A 20,266-nucleotide genomic window follows, 5' to 3' on the forward strand; every position below is an offset into this window, starting at 1 on the left:
AACTCTAGAGTCTAGACAATAGGGTTCTCAGTTTATCGATAAGTTATCGATATTCAATTATCGATTTCTCATTAACAAATGTCAATTAGTTTGATGCGTTTTAAAGAATATGCCACTATTTTTTTTTTAATTGGTTTTGAAGGCAGAGCGGGTTGCACTTTCGATAGGTATATATCGATATATATTTGATGATGTGTATTTGTCTGTGTGTGTGTGAGGCATGTTAAAAAGTGTTATTTTTTTAGCTACACTAAAAATTTAAAATTTAAATGGTTTTTTTTATTTAATTTGCATTTAGTTTTACGTTAAGTTTAAAATAAATATGCGCTGCTTACAAATGTTTTTTTGCCCTTAGCAGTGTGTGTGTGTATGTGTGTGCTTATCATATATGTATATATGTATTAACTTTTATTTATAAGTTAGCATACATATACATATATGCATATATACATCTATACATATACATATATGTATGCTTCGCATTTATAATGTAGTACTTTTCATGTCTGTTTACTAAACGGTTTCGTTTAGTATTTATCAATTATTATTACTTTTATTATTATTTTTAATATTATAATGTAGTTGCTGTTGTGGTTTCGTCACATTTTTCATTACACATCCTGGAATTTCGATAGACGTGCACGCAAGTCCATGTTCTCCTGCTTAAGCTGCTCAACTTCCTGATGTAGTGTTGCGTTCTATATAAAAGGGAAAGAATTGAGTTAGAATCTAGTTGAAAAATTGGTATAACAACACTCGGAAGAAAAACAAAAAAAAAACACTACACATCAGAAATTCGCCTTTGTTCTGTCGCCTAGAAATTTCATTAAAATATCCGGCATCTTTTTAAAATGAATCCCTCTTTTCTGATAAAAGCTTTTCTAAAAGCTTAAAAATAATTTCAATGCAATCCGTAAAATAGGAAAAAAAATTGTTTAATCTTAAAATTATGCCAATTAATATCTGACAATAATTAAGCAGAAAAATTGAAGTATTCTCGAGCTTTCATGATTTAAATTATAGTAAGAAGTAAAAAATTTCTTATATCTAAAATCAATTTTCTGTTTTTTACAAATTAAAAAAAGAAATGCTTTTGATAACTGAATATTTTTGTAACATGGCGAAAACAATGGCGAATTTCCAAAATGCAGGTATACGTGTATCATATATTTTTATCCGAGTTCCAGGGCTACTCACTTCCTTTTCCAAGTAGCGTGCTCGCATCGCAATTTGATTCTCCTTTTGTCGGCGCGCATCCCGTGACCTTTTGGCGGCAATGTTGTTCTTTCGTCGTCGGGCCCAGTACTTGTCATCCTTGAGCTCATCTGGAACAAATTGTTTGCGTGACTTTTTAATCATCGGCTGCGGTTTGAGCTCTTCATCGGAGAATGCTCTGGTGCGCGGATCAAAGTCACGCCCCGACGATGCGAATGAAAATGCTGGAATATCAAATACTAAATGTTAACAATGTTTCACAGACTGTTCGTGCCATAAATTAAATCATAGTAATGCAGCACAACTTTAAGACAAAAACGAATAAACTCATAAGTTTAAAAAAGACAAAAAAAAAAAATGAAAAAAATAAAATAATGTAATAAGGAATACAAATTTGCCTCGAAATTGCACAAATTGGAATGTAATCAGCCTTTAACATTTAGCATTTGATAAGACATGAGCAAAAACATTTTTCAATATTTTTCGATTTGTTTTTGTTTTGTTTTGATTTATTTTTATTTTATTTTGGGAAGATGAACTCGCTAGATGAAAAAGTTGGATATGATATAATTAATGATAATCAAATATGTATAATGTATATTAAAATCATATTCAAATTTATGTTAATTTTAGGCGCAATGTCCATTCCATTTGTGTTTAATATTGAGTAACAAATCAAAAGTTATGATTGGGTGTCTCTTAAGGATTTTAATTTGATCTCTTTTTTATATATTTTTGTTTTTTTTTTATTTTTTTCCCGTAGTTTTTACTCACTTGATTCGGCCGGCGATGGCGGATTTAACGTATCGGGACTAATGCAATCCGATGGCGATGGAGATCGCTCCCTTTTTGTGGTTATATGCCCCAAACCCAGCGACAGACCCGCTGCGTGGCTCAATGAATCGGAGCGATGGCCCAAACCACTCGAGTGTCCCAAATGTGTCCCAGGCAATCCATCAGGTATGTTATTTTCCGACAAGAACTCATCCAAGTCCGCGTACTGTACATGCGGAATAGAATTTACAAATTGCAAAATTACATATCGTAATTTCCAAATGTTGCAATCAAAAGTTCTCAAAATGGCAACAGAAACAACAAACGCCAAACAAACAAGCTACTGTGTGTGTGTGTGTGTGTGTGTGAAAAGCTGTGATTTACATTTACTTCCATGTCAAAAAATTTTATTCATTTAAAAAATTTGATTGTTTTTCTTCACTATTCACTTTTTGCGTACTTTTACCTTGATACTGTTTCAAAAACTTCTCATAACTTTGTCAAAATTAAACCAATTTTCAAGCGGAATGTCATTTTGATCATGATTTGGCCTCCCTATTCATTTTGCATTTAAATTTTGTTTATTTATAAAATTTTATATATTTCGATCATGGCCATGGTTTGATGGCAAGGGTCCCCCCTTTGAAATTTTGAAAAGTGAATATTTTAAATCTCACGTTTTCACTTTTAATCAACTTCTTATATCGTAATTAGTATAAAACAACACTTTAAACTTGATTCTGGGACCTTTCATTTTTCTGTAAAAATTGATGTGAAATCTGACAAAAATTTTGACTTGTAAAGTTGTTAGATCCAAAGTCTGCCCAACTTCAAACTTCCATAGCATTGTCAAAACTAAGCCGATTTTCAATCGGAATGTCATTTTGATCTTGGTTTGGCCTCTAAATACATTCTGCATTAAAATTAAATGAATATTGTAAAAAAAGATATTTTCCTCAAAAACATGGGTTTGATGCTAATGGTCCCCCCTTTGAAATTTCGAAAATTCAAAATTTTAAATCTCGAGTTTTTACTTTTATTCAACTCCTTATATCGAAATTAGTATAAAACAACACTTTAAACTTGATTCTGGGACCTTTCATTTTCGTGTTAAAAATCATGACAATATTCAGAAATATTTTGACATGTAGGTCAGAGACTTGACCAACTGTACTATACTATAACTATACCTTTGGCAAAACTTAACCGATTTTTGAGCGGAATGTCATATTGATCGTGTTTTGGCCTCTAATTTAATTCAGCGTCAAAATGTGATAATTCAATTTTTTTTCTCACCATTGCCAATTTCTTGCATGTTTTCAAACACTCTTAGCTTTTTCGTATTTTCTGATATTTTTCAATTTCATATTGATCTTAAAATATTTTAAATTTATTATTATACTGGTAATTGAAAATAATTAAAAACCACAGTTAATTGTTATTAGTCAAAATGTAAGTGACAAAGAAAAGTTCAGAATATATATTTATATATAAATACGATACATATATGATGAGAATACAATTCTCGCACTAATTAAGCACCAGATTCAGGTTAATTGTTGTTGTGTGTTGTTCCAGTTGTTGTTTAGGGTATTTGTTTGTATTTGTGTGTTTCATTTGCAAATTTTATCAGGGACTGTAATGAATTTTTTTTATATAGTTTAGATTGAAGTTTTTAATAAATATGAAAAAGTCAATATTACAAATTGATTTTTATTTATAAGAATAAGAAAATAAAATAAATAAAATCGAGTAATATTTATTATTTTAAGAGTCTTAATTTTTGCTCCAAAATAATTATTATCTTTTAAGATGTAAAATATAAATCTAAATCAGTTATAATACTTTAAGTAAATGAATAAAAATTAAAGATAAGCATTTTTTTTGATAAGTCCTTTAATTATTACAGTCCCTGATTGGTATATTTTGAGGGGGTGTTTCTTGGAGGGTGTTAAAGGGTGTAAAACAGACGCAGCCACTACGCAGCGATGATATGATACTAACTTGTGTTACCTTGAGGTCAGCATCGTAGGGCAAGGTTTTATCCCACAAATTGGGACCGAGAAATGCCGTTTGCGCCTCAACATTCCAAATGTCACCCTCCTCTTTGTATTTATCATCTGGACAGATGATTTCTTTGCTATTCGATGTGGATTTGCCTGCAATAGAATGAAGATATACTAAATAAATAATGAAATCAAGTGCAATGCGCAGATAATATGTTCATATGTATGTACATTTATTGTTGCTGTTTTTTATTGTTTTTCCCCATGCCTAGTCGACAGTTTTACAAGTTATTATTAATCATAAGTAGACGTCGTCAATGCTGATAACAGGCGCCTAAGTTATTAATTTTTTTCTCCTTTTTTTTTAGCTTCTTCTTTTTTTTCATTAGAATTTATTTTGCTGTAAATTGTGTTGTTCTGTCAAGTGCAAATAATAGTAGTATTTGATAAGGGCCTGAGCACTACTTGGGCCAATAAAGTGGGTCAAATTGCGTTTCACACATCATCGTACTTGCAACTACAGTATGTCAAATAATTGTTTTGATAAAATCTAAAATTCGTATAGTTTATTAAGCAAAAATAAATGCATTAATATAATACAAATTGCGTATAATTTATTTAACGAAACCGAAACCAACCGAAAATCTCTACAAAATGAATGGAGTTTTGGGAGATTTTCGCTTGGTTTCGTTTTCTGTGTGCTTATATTTATTCCTAGTTGCTTATGGTTGGTTCTTAGTACTAGTTAAGAAAATAAAAAAAAAGGAAAATACAAATCAATAAGATCTATTGGAAATAAAATATATATTTGTATTATTTTTGTATTATCAGGATTTCAAATGTTTTAAGAGATTTGACAAAATGTACAGTTGATTGAAATAAACTTTTAATAGTTTAAAAATTAAATACAAATGCAGCAAAGTTATTTAACATTCATTCTGACATTTGAATTCTGCTTTTCACAGCATTTTAATAAATACATAAATTAGTCGGCAAATTCTTTGGGCAAATGGGCTAAAAATTCAATGCGAAGCGAAACAATTTCCGCATGCGGTTCAAATGGCAAGCAAACAAAGCCAAAAACAAATACACCGTATAACAGTATTACATGCGCTGTAAGAGCGAGCGAAACAGAGAGAGAGAGAGAGAAAGAGTGTGTGAGAGAGAGAGAGCAAGTACAAAGCAAACAAAGAGGAAGCGCAGCGAGCAGCTAAAAGCGAAAGTGAAATTTCAGCTTTCAACAGATTTTCATCGTTGCTTTTGTCGCTCTCGCTCTCACTCAAATATAAATAAATAGCTTCTTTCAGCTGACGCTGCGCAGGCGCAGCTGAGCATGCTGTTTGCCGCTGACTGCGCTGTCGACTGCGCTGCTTTATCCGTTATCCATCGACTCTTTGATCTCTTGCACATTTCACAGACAAACGAGTTTGTCGCTGGCGTCGCAGCTGACGCTGACGTCGGCAGCGACAGTCGGCAGTCGGCAGAAACCGGTTTGCGTCGTGCAGAGTTTTTTTGTATTGCTTCTTCTGCTGTTTGTTGTTGTTGTTGCTTTTGTTGGTATCGCTTGCATTAGTTTCCGCTTTCTTATTCACTCTCACTTTCATTTGCGATTTTTTTTTATACCATTGTTGCTTTTTTAGGCGATTTAACAACTATTGCGAAATTTTATGCCATGTTGTGGCAGCAACTGCGACGTCGACTGCGACGTCAACCACATTTCTGGTCTGGTCTCGTCTGTGGCAGTGAAGTAATATTTTCTTTGCTTTTTCTCAGCTTTTCTTCACTTTTTTAACTTGCTTTTTTTTAATGCCGTTGGCAGCGAAGCGTAAGTTAAAAGTAACCAAGTGTGTGTGTTTTTTTTTGTGAAGTAATAGCAAGTACAGTGAGTGAAAAACACATACAAACTCATGCTATTAAAATGAGGACTCACACGGCGTATGCGCAATTTTTTATTTGACTTTTATTTAAGCCGTTTTCGTTTGATTTAAACGGAGGAAATATTTAAAGCTAGGATTTATGCTTGGAAAATTTTTATTAGTTTACTTTTTTGTTTAGTTAGTTTTGTGTTTGTCACGAAAATGAAAAAGACAAACAGACAGACAGACAGACACAGATGAAAGCGACAATTTATAAATGCAGTTTTCAATATTCGGTGCAAGCAAAATTTTTTTTATAAAAAATTTGCCATTTCACTAAAGGAAACATGACAACATGAAGCAAAGATGATGAAAACGTAACATAATAAATAAACAATCAACACTGGCAAAGCAAAAAAATTAAAGAAACGAAAAATTTACCGTTTGCTTTGCAAATAAAACCCAAAAATGGAGATTTCCTGCCTGTAAAATAGAAGAGAAATAAAAGAAGATAGTAGATAGAAGAGCAAAATACAAAAAAAAAATAGTACAAACAATATTTAAAAATTAAAAACAAACAAAACAAAATGTGAATGAAACAGAACGAAACGAAATGAAACGAAACAAATGAAATATTGCATTTCTATTTGTTAGTAGTTCTATTTAACAATATAGTTTTATCAGATATAGGAAATTTAAAGCAAAATACCAAAGGACATAGCAGAAGCGGTAAAAAGAGGATCTGTTCCTAAAAGTAGTGAGACATTCGTCAGATACTTGTACTTGTATCTTTTATTTGTATCTTTTGTTTGTATCTCTTTTTTTTTGTCGCTGTCTTGTTTTTTTATTGTATTTTTTTCTGTCACTTTCACACGCACTGAGGAGAATCTGGCGCAGGGTTTATTTTTAGACCCAACAACACCAACAACAACAACAACGGCGATGACTTAAGTCGTTTCGGGAATGGAGCCGGCTTTGACTTGAATCAACTTGGCTTTTTGGTTACAGTTTCTCTTGCCAATTTAACTAGGTCAAACGCGTTGTTGTTGTTGTCTCTTCGTTATGCCTTTGTCTTCTTATTTTTTTTTGTGCCAAAAAGCGCGTCATTTGCGATCCCTCGCACTTTTATGGTCATTTTTGTTTTGTTTTTGCTTTTGCAGTTTCTCATTTGTAATTAATTTAATTTGCATAATTTTCGTGACTATTTTGCATTTGGTTTCCGCTCTTTTTTCATATACATATTTTTTATTTCTGTTTTACTTTCATTAGAAATGCTGAGCGCTTTCATATTGGGCCTACGACAACATGAAATTTATGGTGTTTCTGAGGTGAAAATGTAGCGCGGAGTGCGTTAAAATTTTTGAGCATAATTTGTCTGTGTTTTTTTTTGTCTGCGACTCTTGGACTCTATTATTGTGATTATTGTATTATGATTTTGGCTTTTTTATTTTAAATTGTTGGGCTTTTGTTGTGTAAATGGACACAATTTTGAGTGGATTATAGAGTTGGTTTTTTTTTTCTTTTTATTATTATTTTAATGCCGCATTAAACTTTCACTTTTGTTGTTTCCATTTAGCATGAAATACAGTTAATATATATGACAACATCTTCGTTTGGCAGAGTTTATAATTCAAGTAGCTTAAATACGATTCTAGAGAAAGCAATAAGCTGAAAAAAAAGCAAGTATGGCCAGGAACTTACAGGCAGTCAAGCAATTGTTAACATTATTTTAATAAATTGTTTTAAAAAAAAAAGGCTAAGAAATTTTATATTTGCATAAAATATAAATCGTAATTTTTTTTATTTGTCAAAATAATTACTTGATTACTTGACTAACTATTTTAGGATAATTTCTGCAAACTGAGCTCAACTGTAATTAATTATTCATCAATTGAAACGCAAACTTGTATCTCAATCACATCCGTTTTAAGACACTAAAATCAACAGAAATTTTCCTCTTCCCCTTTTTCCTCGATTGCAACTGAAATCACGCCTCGGATTAAAATGAAAGTGAGAGTAAAACAACAACGATAACAGCCCAAACAAGTCACTGAGAATGAAGACTAAGAAAAAGAAATAAAAATCCGAAAAAACCCAAGTTGAATTCAAAACTTGTTTTCCAAATGAGCCAAAAAAAAAAAAAAAAAATAACAGTCAACGTTGAAATACGAAGCGATATTCTATGCACAAAGTAGAACAAAAAAAAAAGAAAACAAAATAAAATGAAATAAAAGAGCGACCGCGACATTGACATCCAAGTGTATTACGTATGAGAAAAAAAATGCACATGTAAATATACACCACAAATAATACTAAAAATACCAAAAATTAAAAAAAAAAATTAGTAAAACAATACCACGCAGCATGGAAAAATCAATGTTACTTTTTACGCATGAAATCGTTTTAGTTAATTTTCAATTTTCAATTTTTTCTTAGTTAAATATCATTTTCTTTAGCCTTATTTTGGTTTCTTAAAGTTTTTGGCTATGTTTTTATTTGCTTACAAAAATATTCTATTCGTGTGAGCCACCGACTTTTTCAGCACATTTTCAGCTACATTTTCAGCAGCAATCAGCCAATTTTATTTCCTAGTTGAATTTCCATACTTATGCTTCCTTTTTTTTAGATCCTTCTGTTGGTTTTTGCCATTTCTTGGACAGTGTTTATTCTTGAAATAAAATATTCGAAATTTGTATGATCTGCCGCCTTTTTCAGCACATTTTCAGCTACGTTTTCAGCAGCAATTTGCGGTAACTGGCGAAAAACAAAAATTATGCAATGTAACAAGTTTTTATTTTAATTTATTTATTTCTTTTGGTCTTCAGCTCAACAATTGTGGCACTGGCGGGCACGTACGTTGCTACCGCTGTTGCACGCCCCTTTCACCTGACTCTCAGTCGCGAGCGCAGTCGCTGCTGGCGTCGCGTCGTTGTTGGCGTCGCTGTTGCTGTTTGCGCATGCGTCGCGTCGCTTCGCTTTGAGTCGATGGCGCAATTGCGGCAATTTAAGCTGCATTATTATTGTTGTTGTTGCTGTTGCTGTTGTTGTTGCTGTTGTTGTTACTGTTACTTGTTGTATTACATGGCACTCGTTTATGGCTCTGTTGGCTCTTGTTTTGTTGTTGGTTTGGTTCGACTGCCTTTTGCCGAAGTGCAGAAAGTGTAACACTTTCGATTGTTGTGCTGTCTCTACAAAATTGTTGCTGTTGTTGTGTGTTGCTGTGATTGTTCATGTTGTTGCTGGTGTGCATTGCATTCATTCCGCATTTGCAAACTCATTTGCATAGTCCGTTTTTTTTTTGTAGCACTTTTTATGCTTAATATTACGTTTTTTCGTTTGTTTTTCGTTTTTTTTTTGAGAGAGCGTAAAATTAATTATGTGTGGGAAAATGTGCTGGGCATTTAATTTCCGGGTTGTTAGCATATCACATACTAAAAAAAGTGCTTTGGTTAAGCTAAAAAGTAAAGCCTATAAAATCTTAAAATAAAATTCTCACATAGAAAAATTAAATAAAATATTTGCAGTTACTAAGAATCGCTTTTAATAAAATCAAATATAATTTTTAAATATTATTTTAATCAATAAAAATTGTTGAAATCTTCATTTAAAAGAAATATTTGAATATTATTCAAAACTATTAGAATTGTAAATCTATAAATTTTAAAATTCATTGATTGATCTAAATATTTTTGTAGTTCTTAAACACTTGTAATATACATAACGAAGAATTTAAAATATGTTCAAAATAAATTTCAATCCGATAAAACTCCATGTAAAATGATATTTTAATTGCTGAAAAACTGTTACGAAGCGAAAGTGAAAATAATATAAAAACAGTTGACGCCAAACTGTAACATATCTTTGACGGCAAGACAGAGATGACAACAACAGATAGAGATACATTAAGAGAGATTGAGAGAGAGAGAGAGAGAGAGAGGGAGATAGCACTCCCGCTGCCATTAGCCCCAATTTTGTTGTAGAGTGAAAGAAAGCCGCTGGCGCCGTGCAGTTAATTAGCTAAAATAAGGAAGCAGACGATAATGATAATCATAATCATAGCCATAGTCATAGTCATAGTCAAAGACATAGCTCCAGTAACGCGGGCGCTATAAAATTACAGACCCATAAAACGGGTGGAAAATAAAAACAGACACCGAAACCTAAATAATACCAAAAAAAATGGGCTGCAAGTATGCCGAGCACGCAGAGGGGCGTTTGGAGAGGGCGTGGTACGGCTGCGAATTTAAAACGTAATAAGAAAGAGAAAAAAAAAAACAGGTAAGATCGCTACATTCGAGTTGCTAGACTACAAATTGCCCAGCATATCAATCAGTAAAAAAATATTAAAATATTAGTGACTTTATTTTCATTATCTTCTCTGTTTATTAAACGATCGAGCTGAAATTTTCAGCAAACCTTTTAAAAATCTAACACATTTCTTGTACAAAATTTCCGCACTATTACTTAAAAATTGTCAATGTTAATCGATTTTAATCTAATTCCGAGGGCTTAGGCGGGTTTGTCCAAAATATACAACACACTTGAGTATTGTTACCAAATTTGTTAGCTCTGACTCTTTTAGTTGCAGAGATCTGGACATTAGCAAAAACTAATACGCTTTGAAACTTGAGCTGAAAATTCAATCAATATCCAAATATAAAATACAAGACTATAAAAGTGCTTCTGGTCTTCGGGCGGGCGCGACGCTGCGACGTGACGTGTGAAGCAGTAACAATTAAAAGATTGCTCATACGCCGCGTGGTGCGAACGGCGTTTTGGGCCACTTTCACTGATATTTCAGGCAGCGGTACGAACGGTTTTCTCACCTCAACCCGAGTCTCGAACTAAACGATGTCGCATTTTGCACGTTTTTACAGTTGTTCGATGTTGTTGTTGTTGTCGTCGATTGCGCAACACGAGTTGTGTTGCTGCTGCCCCTGGACAACAGCAATTGACAACAGCAATCAGTGCAGCCAGCTCCCGTTGGCTTTGGCTTTGATTGAAGTAACTGTATTACGTTGCAATTTCTGCTCATATCTGGGTGAGTGTGTGACGGCAGCGACTGCGCAGTTAGCGTCTCTGCCGCTGCCTCTGCTTTCCGTCAGTCAATTTGTCGTTTTTGTCATGCGCAAAATGCATTTTCAAATAATTCGGATAAACGTTTTATGGCCAAAAGCACGAAAGGAAGTCAACTCAACGTTTTTTGACTTCAATTCAATTACCAACATTGCCGATAAGCACAAATTGGTAACAGAATACGTCAAAATAGACACTTGAGCTCAATGGATGAGAAGTCATTTCAATTGAGCCAACATAAGAAATCTTTAGCATTAAAAATTCAGTAATTAATAATAACATTTATTGATTGACTGACTGTCTGAGTGATTGAGTACAGTAGTCAGAAAGCTGCATTTCTTAGAGCTATTTTATAAAAACTTGAAGCTTAAACTCTTCTGATAATTGTTTTGAAAAATAAAGGGAAAAGTTTAAAGTAAATTTCTAGCTTTAACTCTTCTTTAAATTGTTTTTAAAATATGTAATACAGTTTAATATAGATTAGTTTTAAATAATTGCAACCTTTAACAAATATATATATATATATATTTTTAATCTATTAGAAATTTCAACATAGCAAAATGTCAATACCTAAAACTTTCGAAATAAATTGTACAATTTTGGTATGGATGAAATTATACGAGTATTTCCCAAATGAAGAAGCAGCAACAACAACAACAACAACGCTTAAAATTCGTTGCCAAGAGCCAAAAAGACCAAAATGCCACAAAAATATCAAAAAAAAAAACCGAAAAAGAAATGAATTTAAAAACTGCCGAAAAAGTGAAAGTTAATTTTTGTGTTGTTGCTTAGTCGCCGTCGCGCAGAGCAAGGCAGCGCAGCTGACGTCGACAGCGACAGCGGCGTCGACGTCGACGTCACTCAATGAAAGTAAAAACGCATTTTCGGTAGAGTCAAATGAATTTTGATATTGTTACTGGACACATATTAATTATGCGGCAGTGTCACACAGAGTAGGGGGGAGAGAGAGAGATAAAGAAGGGGAGAGAGAAAGAGACAGAAGTGAGTGCCAAATTTGCCCTTTTGTGCGATTGTTTATTGTGTTGTTGTTATTGTTGTTGGCTAGGCTGTAAAAGCCGGCCTTTTATCTTGGCCATAAAGTCGACAAGCGGAGAACGCGCAGATAAAATGTTTTGATAACAAAATGACCAGCACAAAAGGCCAACAGTTTCGAGGCTTAGTCAAAACTGGACCCGCCGGACAAACCGACTTTGTTCGGCTTTTAAGCCCAGTAAACAAAGTGAAAACTGGCTTATAAATTTTTGCTAATGTCCAGACCTCTGGGACTAGAAGAATTAGAGCTAATAGATTAGGTAACAATACTTCTGTGCTCTGTACTCAGCTCAAGTATGTTTTAGAATGTGGCAAGACCCGCCTATACCCCCGCAAATGGTTAGTAATCGTTTTGAAGGAACAATTTTCAAGCCAAAGCAATGAAATTTGGTTCACACAATGTGTGATATTTTCCGAGTATATGTTAAAAGTTTCAGCCCGATCTGTTAGTAAACAGAGGATATTTTTAAAATATACAAAATGACAAAGTTAAAATATCATTTAATAACATTGTTTATTCGTAGAAATGTTGGAGAATTAATTGTTTAATGCAGACAAATTTTTTATGTCATATATATTATTAGAATGTATTTATTCGTTCCTTAAAAATTAATAAAAAATATATTCAGCTGGGATGAATTTGTTTATGAAGGATTGTTTTCTTTTATTTAATTGTCTTTGAAAATGTTCGTTTAGTAGTGATTAAATCAAATAGCAGCAACTACTGGGCATCTAACAGTCGAGCTGCTTGACTGTAGAGTTCTTGTTATCTTTTTTTTTTTTTTTGTTCGTTGATTTTGAATTTTGTTAAGTAAATAAAACAAAAGTTGGCTTTTTTGGGCACTGTGGAAAGCACCCCGACCGAAACGAAAGTTGTCTGAAAATATCGCGGGCCAACAAGTTGAAGTTGAAGTTGGCTCTTTGGCTCTTTGACTTTGTCGGCCCTTGCAGAGACACTAAAGTTAAAAAAAAAAATTATTTTTTTTTGGAAAAAAAAACTGAAAGCAAAAGTGATTGTAAATTGCCAAAAGAAGAAAGAGAGTGATCAAGAGAAAGAGAGAAAAAGGTTTTCTGGTGCAGTTGAAAGTTGAGACTCTTGACTTGTTGGAGCTGAACCTGAACTTATTCCGCATACGGAAATGGCAAATGGCAAATGGAAAAAAGTAAAATGGGGAAATGGGAAACGGGGAAATGACTGCAATGAACCCATAGAGCGGCTTGTCATAAGAAAAACCAATTACAGTATGACTCAATCGATATAAGCTGACTTTGACACCCAATCATGGTCAAATACAACCGCAAATTTGTGGTGAAAAGAATTTATAAAAATAGAATAAAATAGAAATTAGCCAATGGGATGTTTTTGATTGTGTGAGACATCATAAGATACTGTCTTAAGCCACTTGAGAATTCTAAACTAAAAGATACTTTCAAAAGCGGCAGACATTTTTAAATCTCTGCTTTTACCACATGAGAATTCTAAGCTCAACTTTTTGCTTGCAACCTCAGAATATTATCAATTACTATGGTACACAAAATTCTGCATTTTTGTTTTCAATATAAAAAATTAAAAATTGTGTAGGGAATTCTAGCAGCATGTTGCACTGAAATTACAGCTGTTGCTGCAGTTGTTGTTGCTGTTATTGTTGTAGTTTATATCCGGTTATATCGTTAACATATAGTAAATCATACCATTTAAATAATTTGCATGTTGCTTCCACAGCTGTTGCACCTGAAATTGTGTCCAACGATTGTTATCGTTATCGCCATTGTTGTTGGTTGTATTATTATTGTTGTTGTTGTTGGTAATGTTGTTGTTGGTGTTGTTGCTGTTGGTATTGCTGCCGTTGATGACGCCAACCAAACTGTTGACCAAATTATTCTCATGTTGTTGCTGTTGTTGTTGTGCCACAACGGAGGCGGCAACTGTGTTGACAGTGGGCGTGGCCGTTGTCAGATTTGCATTTGGTGTCGCTGGATTGTTGTTGTTGTTGTTGGTGGTGTGATTGTTGATTATAATGTTAAGATTGTTGTGATTTATTAGAGTATTGTTGTTGTTGTTACTGCTGCTGTTGCTGAGATTGTTGGCGGCAACAGCAACAACAGCTGCTGCCGCATTCACATTGACATGCGCCAAATGTTGCAAGTGATGTTGCAACAATTGTGTGGGCGCAGCAACATTATTGTTGTTGTTGTTGCTGCTGCTGTTGACATTGTTGTTGTTGCTGAGATTGCTGAGCAGCTGCTGCTGATGTTGCATTGTGTTGCGCAATAAGCTGTTGTTGCTGGCCACATTGTTGCCATTGAGATTCACATGTGTATTGTTGTTGTTGTTGCTGTCGCTGACACTGTTGTTGTTGCTGCCCAGCAAATGTGGCAAATTGTGCAGGCTGCTTAGTGGGGGCAACGTTGTCGTTTGCGACATGTTGCCAAGCATTTGTTGCTGCTGCTGATGTTGCTGCTGCTGATGTTGCTGCTGCTGCTGTTGATGTTGCTGCAACAATTGCAGCTGATTTTGCTGATGTTGCAGCGACACATTGTGTGTTTGTTGTTGCTGTTGATGTTGTTGCTGCTGCTGTTGTTGTTGTTGCAAGGCCAATGTTGGCGGCGGCATTTGATAGTCCATTCTCATTGCTGAGCGCACAACAAATGTTGCCAGCTTTCAGCACAAAATATTGTTTAACAATTATTTATTTAATTTTTTAATATTTCTGTTTGTAATATCTACTATTGTTGTTTATTGTTAGCTTTTCAGTTGTTGACACATTGCTGCTGCTTGCGTCGCTGCTGCTGCTGCTGCGCTGTCTGTGTTAATTAATTACAATTACAACTACAACAATAAAAACAAAAAGTAGATGGGAACTTTAATTGAAATTGCAAACTGCACAAGCCAAAAACAACAAGATAGCAAAAGAGAGAAATTAATAGCAATTAAAGCTTCTATCAGTGTTGCCAGAATATTAGGCGCAAAAACAGCTGAAATTTATATTAAGCTTATAACTCGTAAATGAAGACTATGAATTGGTAAACTAAACAGATAATGTTTTTTAACTTTATTTATTATATATTTAATTTATTTAAAGTCAAATATTTAATTTATTATATATCATTTGAAGTTCTTATAGCTTATTGCATTTCAAACATTATTCTAGCTACTGCAGTTAAAAAAAGTGTTAAATCTGGCTGTAAAATTGCGATAATTACAACACTGGCTACTGTCGCACGCGCATTTTTTCTAGCCGCTGACGTCGCTGCATTCGCTCAGCAACAAGAAGAGCACTAGGCAAGCGCAGCTTTGAGAGAGCTTGTAGAACAGAATAATTCTAGTTGTTGCTGCTGCTCTCTCTCTGCACTTTTGTGCTCTTCAAATTACTGTAGCTTCTGCCTTTTCGCTGCTGCTATTTCTGCTGCCGTCGCCGTCGCAGTCGCTGTCACCTGCCTTTTGTTATTTGTTTTTGGTTTTGTTTTGCATTTTTTTGCGCTCTGCCTTTTTTTCTATTATTATGTCTGTTTGTTTTGTAGTTGTTGTCAACTATTTCGCGTACTGTTTTGTTGTTGTTGTTGTTGGGAATGAAACTGACTGACGTTCAAAGGGGTTCTCGCGTCGCAGTCAACGTCGCTGTTGTCGTTTGAATGAGAAAAGTTTGACCTTGAAATTTAGCTATGCGCTTTTTGCTCTTTTTATTTTTCCCTATTTTTTTGTTGCTGCTATTTTCTGTGGGCTTGTTGTTGGGCACACTTTTGTCTGCTTTTTATATTCTTTCTTTTTTTCTCTTTCTATATTTTGTTCTTTTTGTTGTTGTTGTTGGGCAATGTTTTGATGTTAATTTCTTGATGATTTAGTGTATACATACACATGTATGTGTGTGTATATATATATATATGAATATATATATTAAATATTTATTTATGTGCTAAACTAGTTGACATGATTTCAATATTCAGGTTTTTATTAACTGTGGAATTTTTGTTTATTTTTTATTATTTTTTGTTTTTTTTATCTTTGATTTTCTGTATTTTTAGAAATATTTCATGCACTTTATTCCACTGTAAGAGAGCATATTTTCAAATATTTACGCTATATGTACATATAAATATTTAAAAGTTATCTCTTGATTTTTTTTTTATTTTTATAATTTCATGTTATTATTATTTGAATTTATGTATATATTAATTTATTTAAAATATTATTATTTATATTTTTAGTTATTTTAAATTTATGATCCTTTGATTTCCTTGACTTTATAATCTTTATTATTTTTGTAATTTTGTATGGTGTTACATATTTATTTTTAATATTTTTGCATACTCGTAAATATTTAAAAGTGTTTTCTGACTTTTTTAAACTTTATTAATTTTTTTTTTTATTTAATTTTATTAATGTATTTATTTTAAATATTTCAGCATATATTTAAATGTGTTCTCTTGATATTCTTTGCCATTTCGAACTATTTTAGATTTTTGTAATTTCAATCAAATATACACTGCACATCAAGGCAATTTTCACAGTATTTTTTGGTATTTGTGGTATTTTTTTTAGGTTTTCCGTATACTAGAAATTGCTTAATACATTTGTTTGGTTTTTTGACGTCCTGCTGCAGTCGCCGAAAACGAAAGTTCACAAGTTCGCACGAACGTATGCGAGTTCGAATTCGAATTCGAAAGCAGACGCAGACGTTGACACGCGCCGTTGTTGTTGTTGGTGGTGGGGGGTAGGGAGAGGCTTGGGGCTTAGTTTGTATTTGTATTTGTATTCGCTTTTTGTTTATTTTAGAGAAGCCGTGAACCGAACCGTTGCCGACGGACTGCAAACGTTGAGTGAACGCGCGCGTTGTGCGCCTCTTGCAACGCAGCTCAGATCGGCTCCAAAAAAACAACAACAACGACAACAAAAAGTGAAAAAGCCCCACGCAGAAAGCGCCAAAGCCAAAGCCAAAGCCAAAAAGTAACGGCGACTGCGCAGCCGGCGTCACAAACCAAACTTGAAACCGAACCGAAAGCATAATAAAGCAAGCAGCGACGCCTGCGTCAGCTGCTCTCAATCTCTCTCTCTCTCTCTGCATCTTTCTCTCTCATCTCAAAGGTTTGCCTGCGGCTCTTTCACATTTCAGTTTTTGCTTTTGTTTTTTTTTATTTTTTTTGCGCATTCCGCTATTTACTTTCTTTCGCTTACAGCCTGCGCTAAGTTTTGTGAGTGTGAAAAAGCTGTTGCTACGCTTCGTCTGAGCTGCGCTGTCGCTGTCGCCGCCGCATGCGGAAGCGTCGTGTGATTTAGCGTTTGCGTCGACGCAAGCAGCGAAGCGACGCAACGCTAGCTACTCAAATTTTTGAGTGACTTACCGAAAGCTTTTTTTTGCATGCATTGCTTTGAGTGCGCTTTTTTCTCACTCAGTCGTTAAATGATAAGAAAGCTTACCGCTTGCCAAAGATGAGAAAAACCAAAATACATATAAAATGCAGTCCTCAGTCACGTTTGAGACTCACTGACAACAACAAAACTGACATTCAACGCAAGTCACGAGGTGAGTTCGATGCTTACCTGCAAAGACAAATGATATAAATACATATTAATAAAGTGCAGACAGCGTAAAGATTAAAATTGTATAAGTATGAAATATTTTTTTATTTCAAAATCTAAAGTATAATTTTTTTATAATAATTTAATTAATGTTTTCATTTTATAAACATAACCCCACGTTTTTTTTTTCAATTTCTTCTATAAAAGGTTAATTTTTTATTTACAAATACTCTTATTTTAATGTTATATGTTTTTTATTTGAAAATATTTTTATTTATTATAATTTTTTTATTATCAAAATATATAATTTTTTTAATATTAAAATAGAAAATACAAGATATTTGAATAGCGACAGTCGACAGTAGCAATCTGACAATTAGGGTAATTTTAATGTATAGCATCTATTACAGACCACCCACAACGACACCCCTCTTTCTCCCAAAACTAAACACATTTCCCCATTTCCATTTCCATTTCTGCCGCTGGCATTGACAGTGACAGTGGGCCGCCCCATGGTGCATTCAAATTTACATTCGGTTCAGCTGCAACTTTACCGTTTCCCCCTCTCCCCTTGCCACCCATACACAGCAACAACAGGAGTGACCTGACTCTCCTTAAAAGGTAAATTTTACAAATTTCACTGCAAAAAAAAAACCAAAAAAAAACAGGGACTGCTACTTTAAATTTTCAATTAAATGTTTCCAATTTCATTTTTATATTATTCAAGAATAATTATGAAGTTGGAATGTTTTTTTAGAATATATATATAATATTTTATTGATATTAAAGTCGATAATTAAAACTTTCAAAAAGATTTATATTCCGTTATTACTAGATTTTTGTAGTTTTTTTATATTTTCCACCACTGGAAAAAAGCATAAATTAAAATTTACAAAATTAATATACTTGAACAGCGAGAAAAAATTAAATCTGAAACCGAAACTAAAACCGTATCGTATCGTATCGTTTACTATCATATAGTATAATACCGAGTTTCTCTTTGGGCTTGATTTTATTTCATGTTGCTTTTGGATGCGAATAATGTGGAAAATAAAATAAAAATAACCAAAACGAACGCCTACAAATTGCATGCCAGATGATGGCATCTAAATAGTGGGGAAAATAAAAAAATAGTAAATGCGACACTGAAATGTCTGTCCCAAAGTTTAAACAAGGGAATCACGGTTGATGTGATGAGCTACAACCCTACAACCTGTGTGACAACATTCAAATGTATGTGTGTGTGTGGGTAGAGTGGAAGCATATAAAAAATCAACGACCCACAATGCACTTTTAATATTAGTATTACCTTATTCAGTAATGTCGCTATTAGGATAAAGCCAGAGGTGTGGCATACTGTAGATATAGTAATTCATCAACAGACATGTAGAAAAATTCATATACAAGATCCAGAGGGAATTTTTTTATTAACGAAATTAATAATATTTGAATGCAGAATAAAATAAAGGGTCAAACCATGATCAAATTGACATTTCGCTTGAAAATCGGCTTAGTTTTGACAAAGCTATGGAAGTTTGAAGTTGGGCAGACTTTGGATCTAACAACTTTACATGTCAAAATTTTTGTCAGATTTCACATGAATTTTTACAGAAAAATGAAAGGTCCCAGAATCAAGTTTAAAGTGTTGTTTTATACTAATTACGATATAAGGAGTTGATTAAAAGTGAAAACGTGAGATTTAAAATTTTCAATTTTCAAAATTTCAAAGGGGGGACCATTAGCATCGAACCCATGATTTTGAGGAAAATAATTATTTTTACAATATTAATTAAATTTGAATGCAGAATAAATTCAGAGACCAAACCATGATCAAAATGACATTCCGCTTTAAAATCAACTTAGTTTTGACAAAGCTATGAAAGTTTGAAGTTGGGCAGACTTTGGATCTAACAACTTTACATGTCAAAATTTTTGTCAGATTTCACATGAATTTTTACAGAAAAATGAAAGGTCCCAGAATCAAGTTTAAAGTGTTGTTTTATACTAATTACGATATAAGGAGTTGATTAAAAGTGAAAACGTGAGATTTAAAATTTTCAATTTTCAAAATTTCAAAGGGGGGACCATTAGCATCGAACCCATGATTTTGAGGAAAATAATTTTTTTTACAATATTAATTAAATTTGAATGCAGAATAAATTCAGAGACCAAACCATGATCAAAATGACATTTCGCTTTAAAATCGGCTTAGTATTGACAAAGCTATGAAAGTTTGAAGTTGGGCAGACTTTGGATCTAACAACTTTACATGTCAAAATTTTTGTCAGATTTCACATGAATTATTTCAGAAAAATGAAAGGTCCCAGAATCAAGTTTAAAGTGTTGTTTTATACTAATTACGATATAAGGAGTTGATTAAAAGTGAAAACGTGAGATTTAAAATTTTGAATTTTTGAAATTCCAAAGGGGGGACCCTTACCATCAAACCATGGCTATGATCGAAAAATATAAAATTTTATAAATAAAAAAAATTTAAATGCAGAATGAAATTAGAAGCCAAATAATGATCAAAATGACATTCCGCATGAGAATCGGTTTAGTTTTGCCAAAGTTATGATAGTTCGAAGTTGCTGTATTCAATATGCATTTCATAAGTATAATTTACCATAATTTGGTCATCTCATCAGCCTAATTTCAATTTGCGGCCTCAAATTCTTTTCCAATTTCCTTTTTTTTTTTTGGACTGACCAAAAAGCTAATCAAAACGAATGCACATCGAGTTGGCCAAAAAAAGAAGACTTTTGGGC

At 33.3% G+C, this 20,266-nt stretch overlaps 1 protein-coding gene across 13 annotated transcripts in view; it reads right to left on the minus strand.

The window, feature by feature from the left end:
* Positions 1-562: 562 nt before the first annotated feature.
* The window catches only part of LOC117787198 (hepatic leukemia factor), a 55,596-nt gene continuing 35,892 nt past the window's right edge, over positions 563-20,266 (minus strand). For 2 of the 13 annotated variants that reach the window (XM_034625658.1, XM_034625649.1), the window contains exons 2-6: positions 6,293-6,334; positions 3,994-4,148; positions 1,990-2,215; positions 1,198-1,439; positions 563-698 (exon numbers count right to left, since the gene is read on the minus strand). In XM_034625658.1, the coding sequence (XP_034481549.1) occupies positions 612-698; positions 1,198-1,439; positions 1,990-2,215; positions 3,994-4,148; positions 6,293-6,334 (752 nt within the window). In that variant the 3' untranslated portion in view covers positions 563-611. Of the gene's footprint in view, positions 699-1,197; positions 1,455-1,989; positions 2,216-3,993; positions 4,149-6,292; positions 6,335-13,672; positions 14,767-20,266 lie in introns of those variants that run through there. The other 11 variants (XM_034625661.1, XM_034625650.1, XM_034625653.1 and 8 more) reach the window with 10 other exon arrangements.

This window comes from Drosophila innubila, assembly GCF_004354385.1.
Source record: "Drosophila innubila isolate TH190305 chromosome 3L unlocalized genomic scaffold, UK_Dinn_1.0 0_D_3L, whole genome shotgun sequence".
NCBI lineage: Eukaryota > Metazoa > Arthropoda > Insecta > Diptera > Drosophilidae > Drosophila > Drosophila innubila.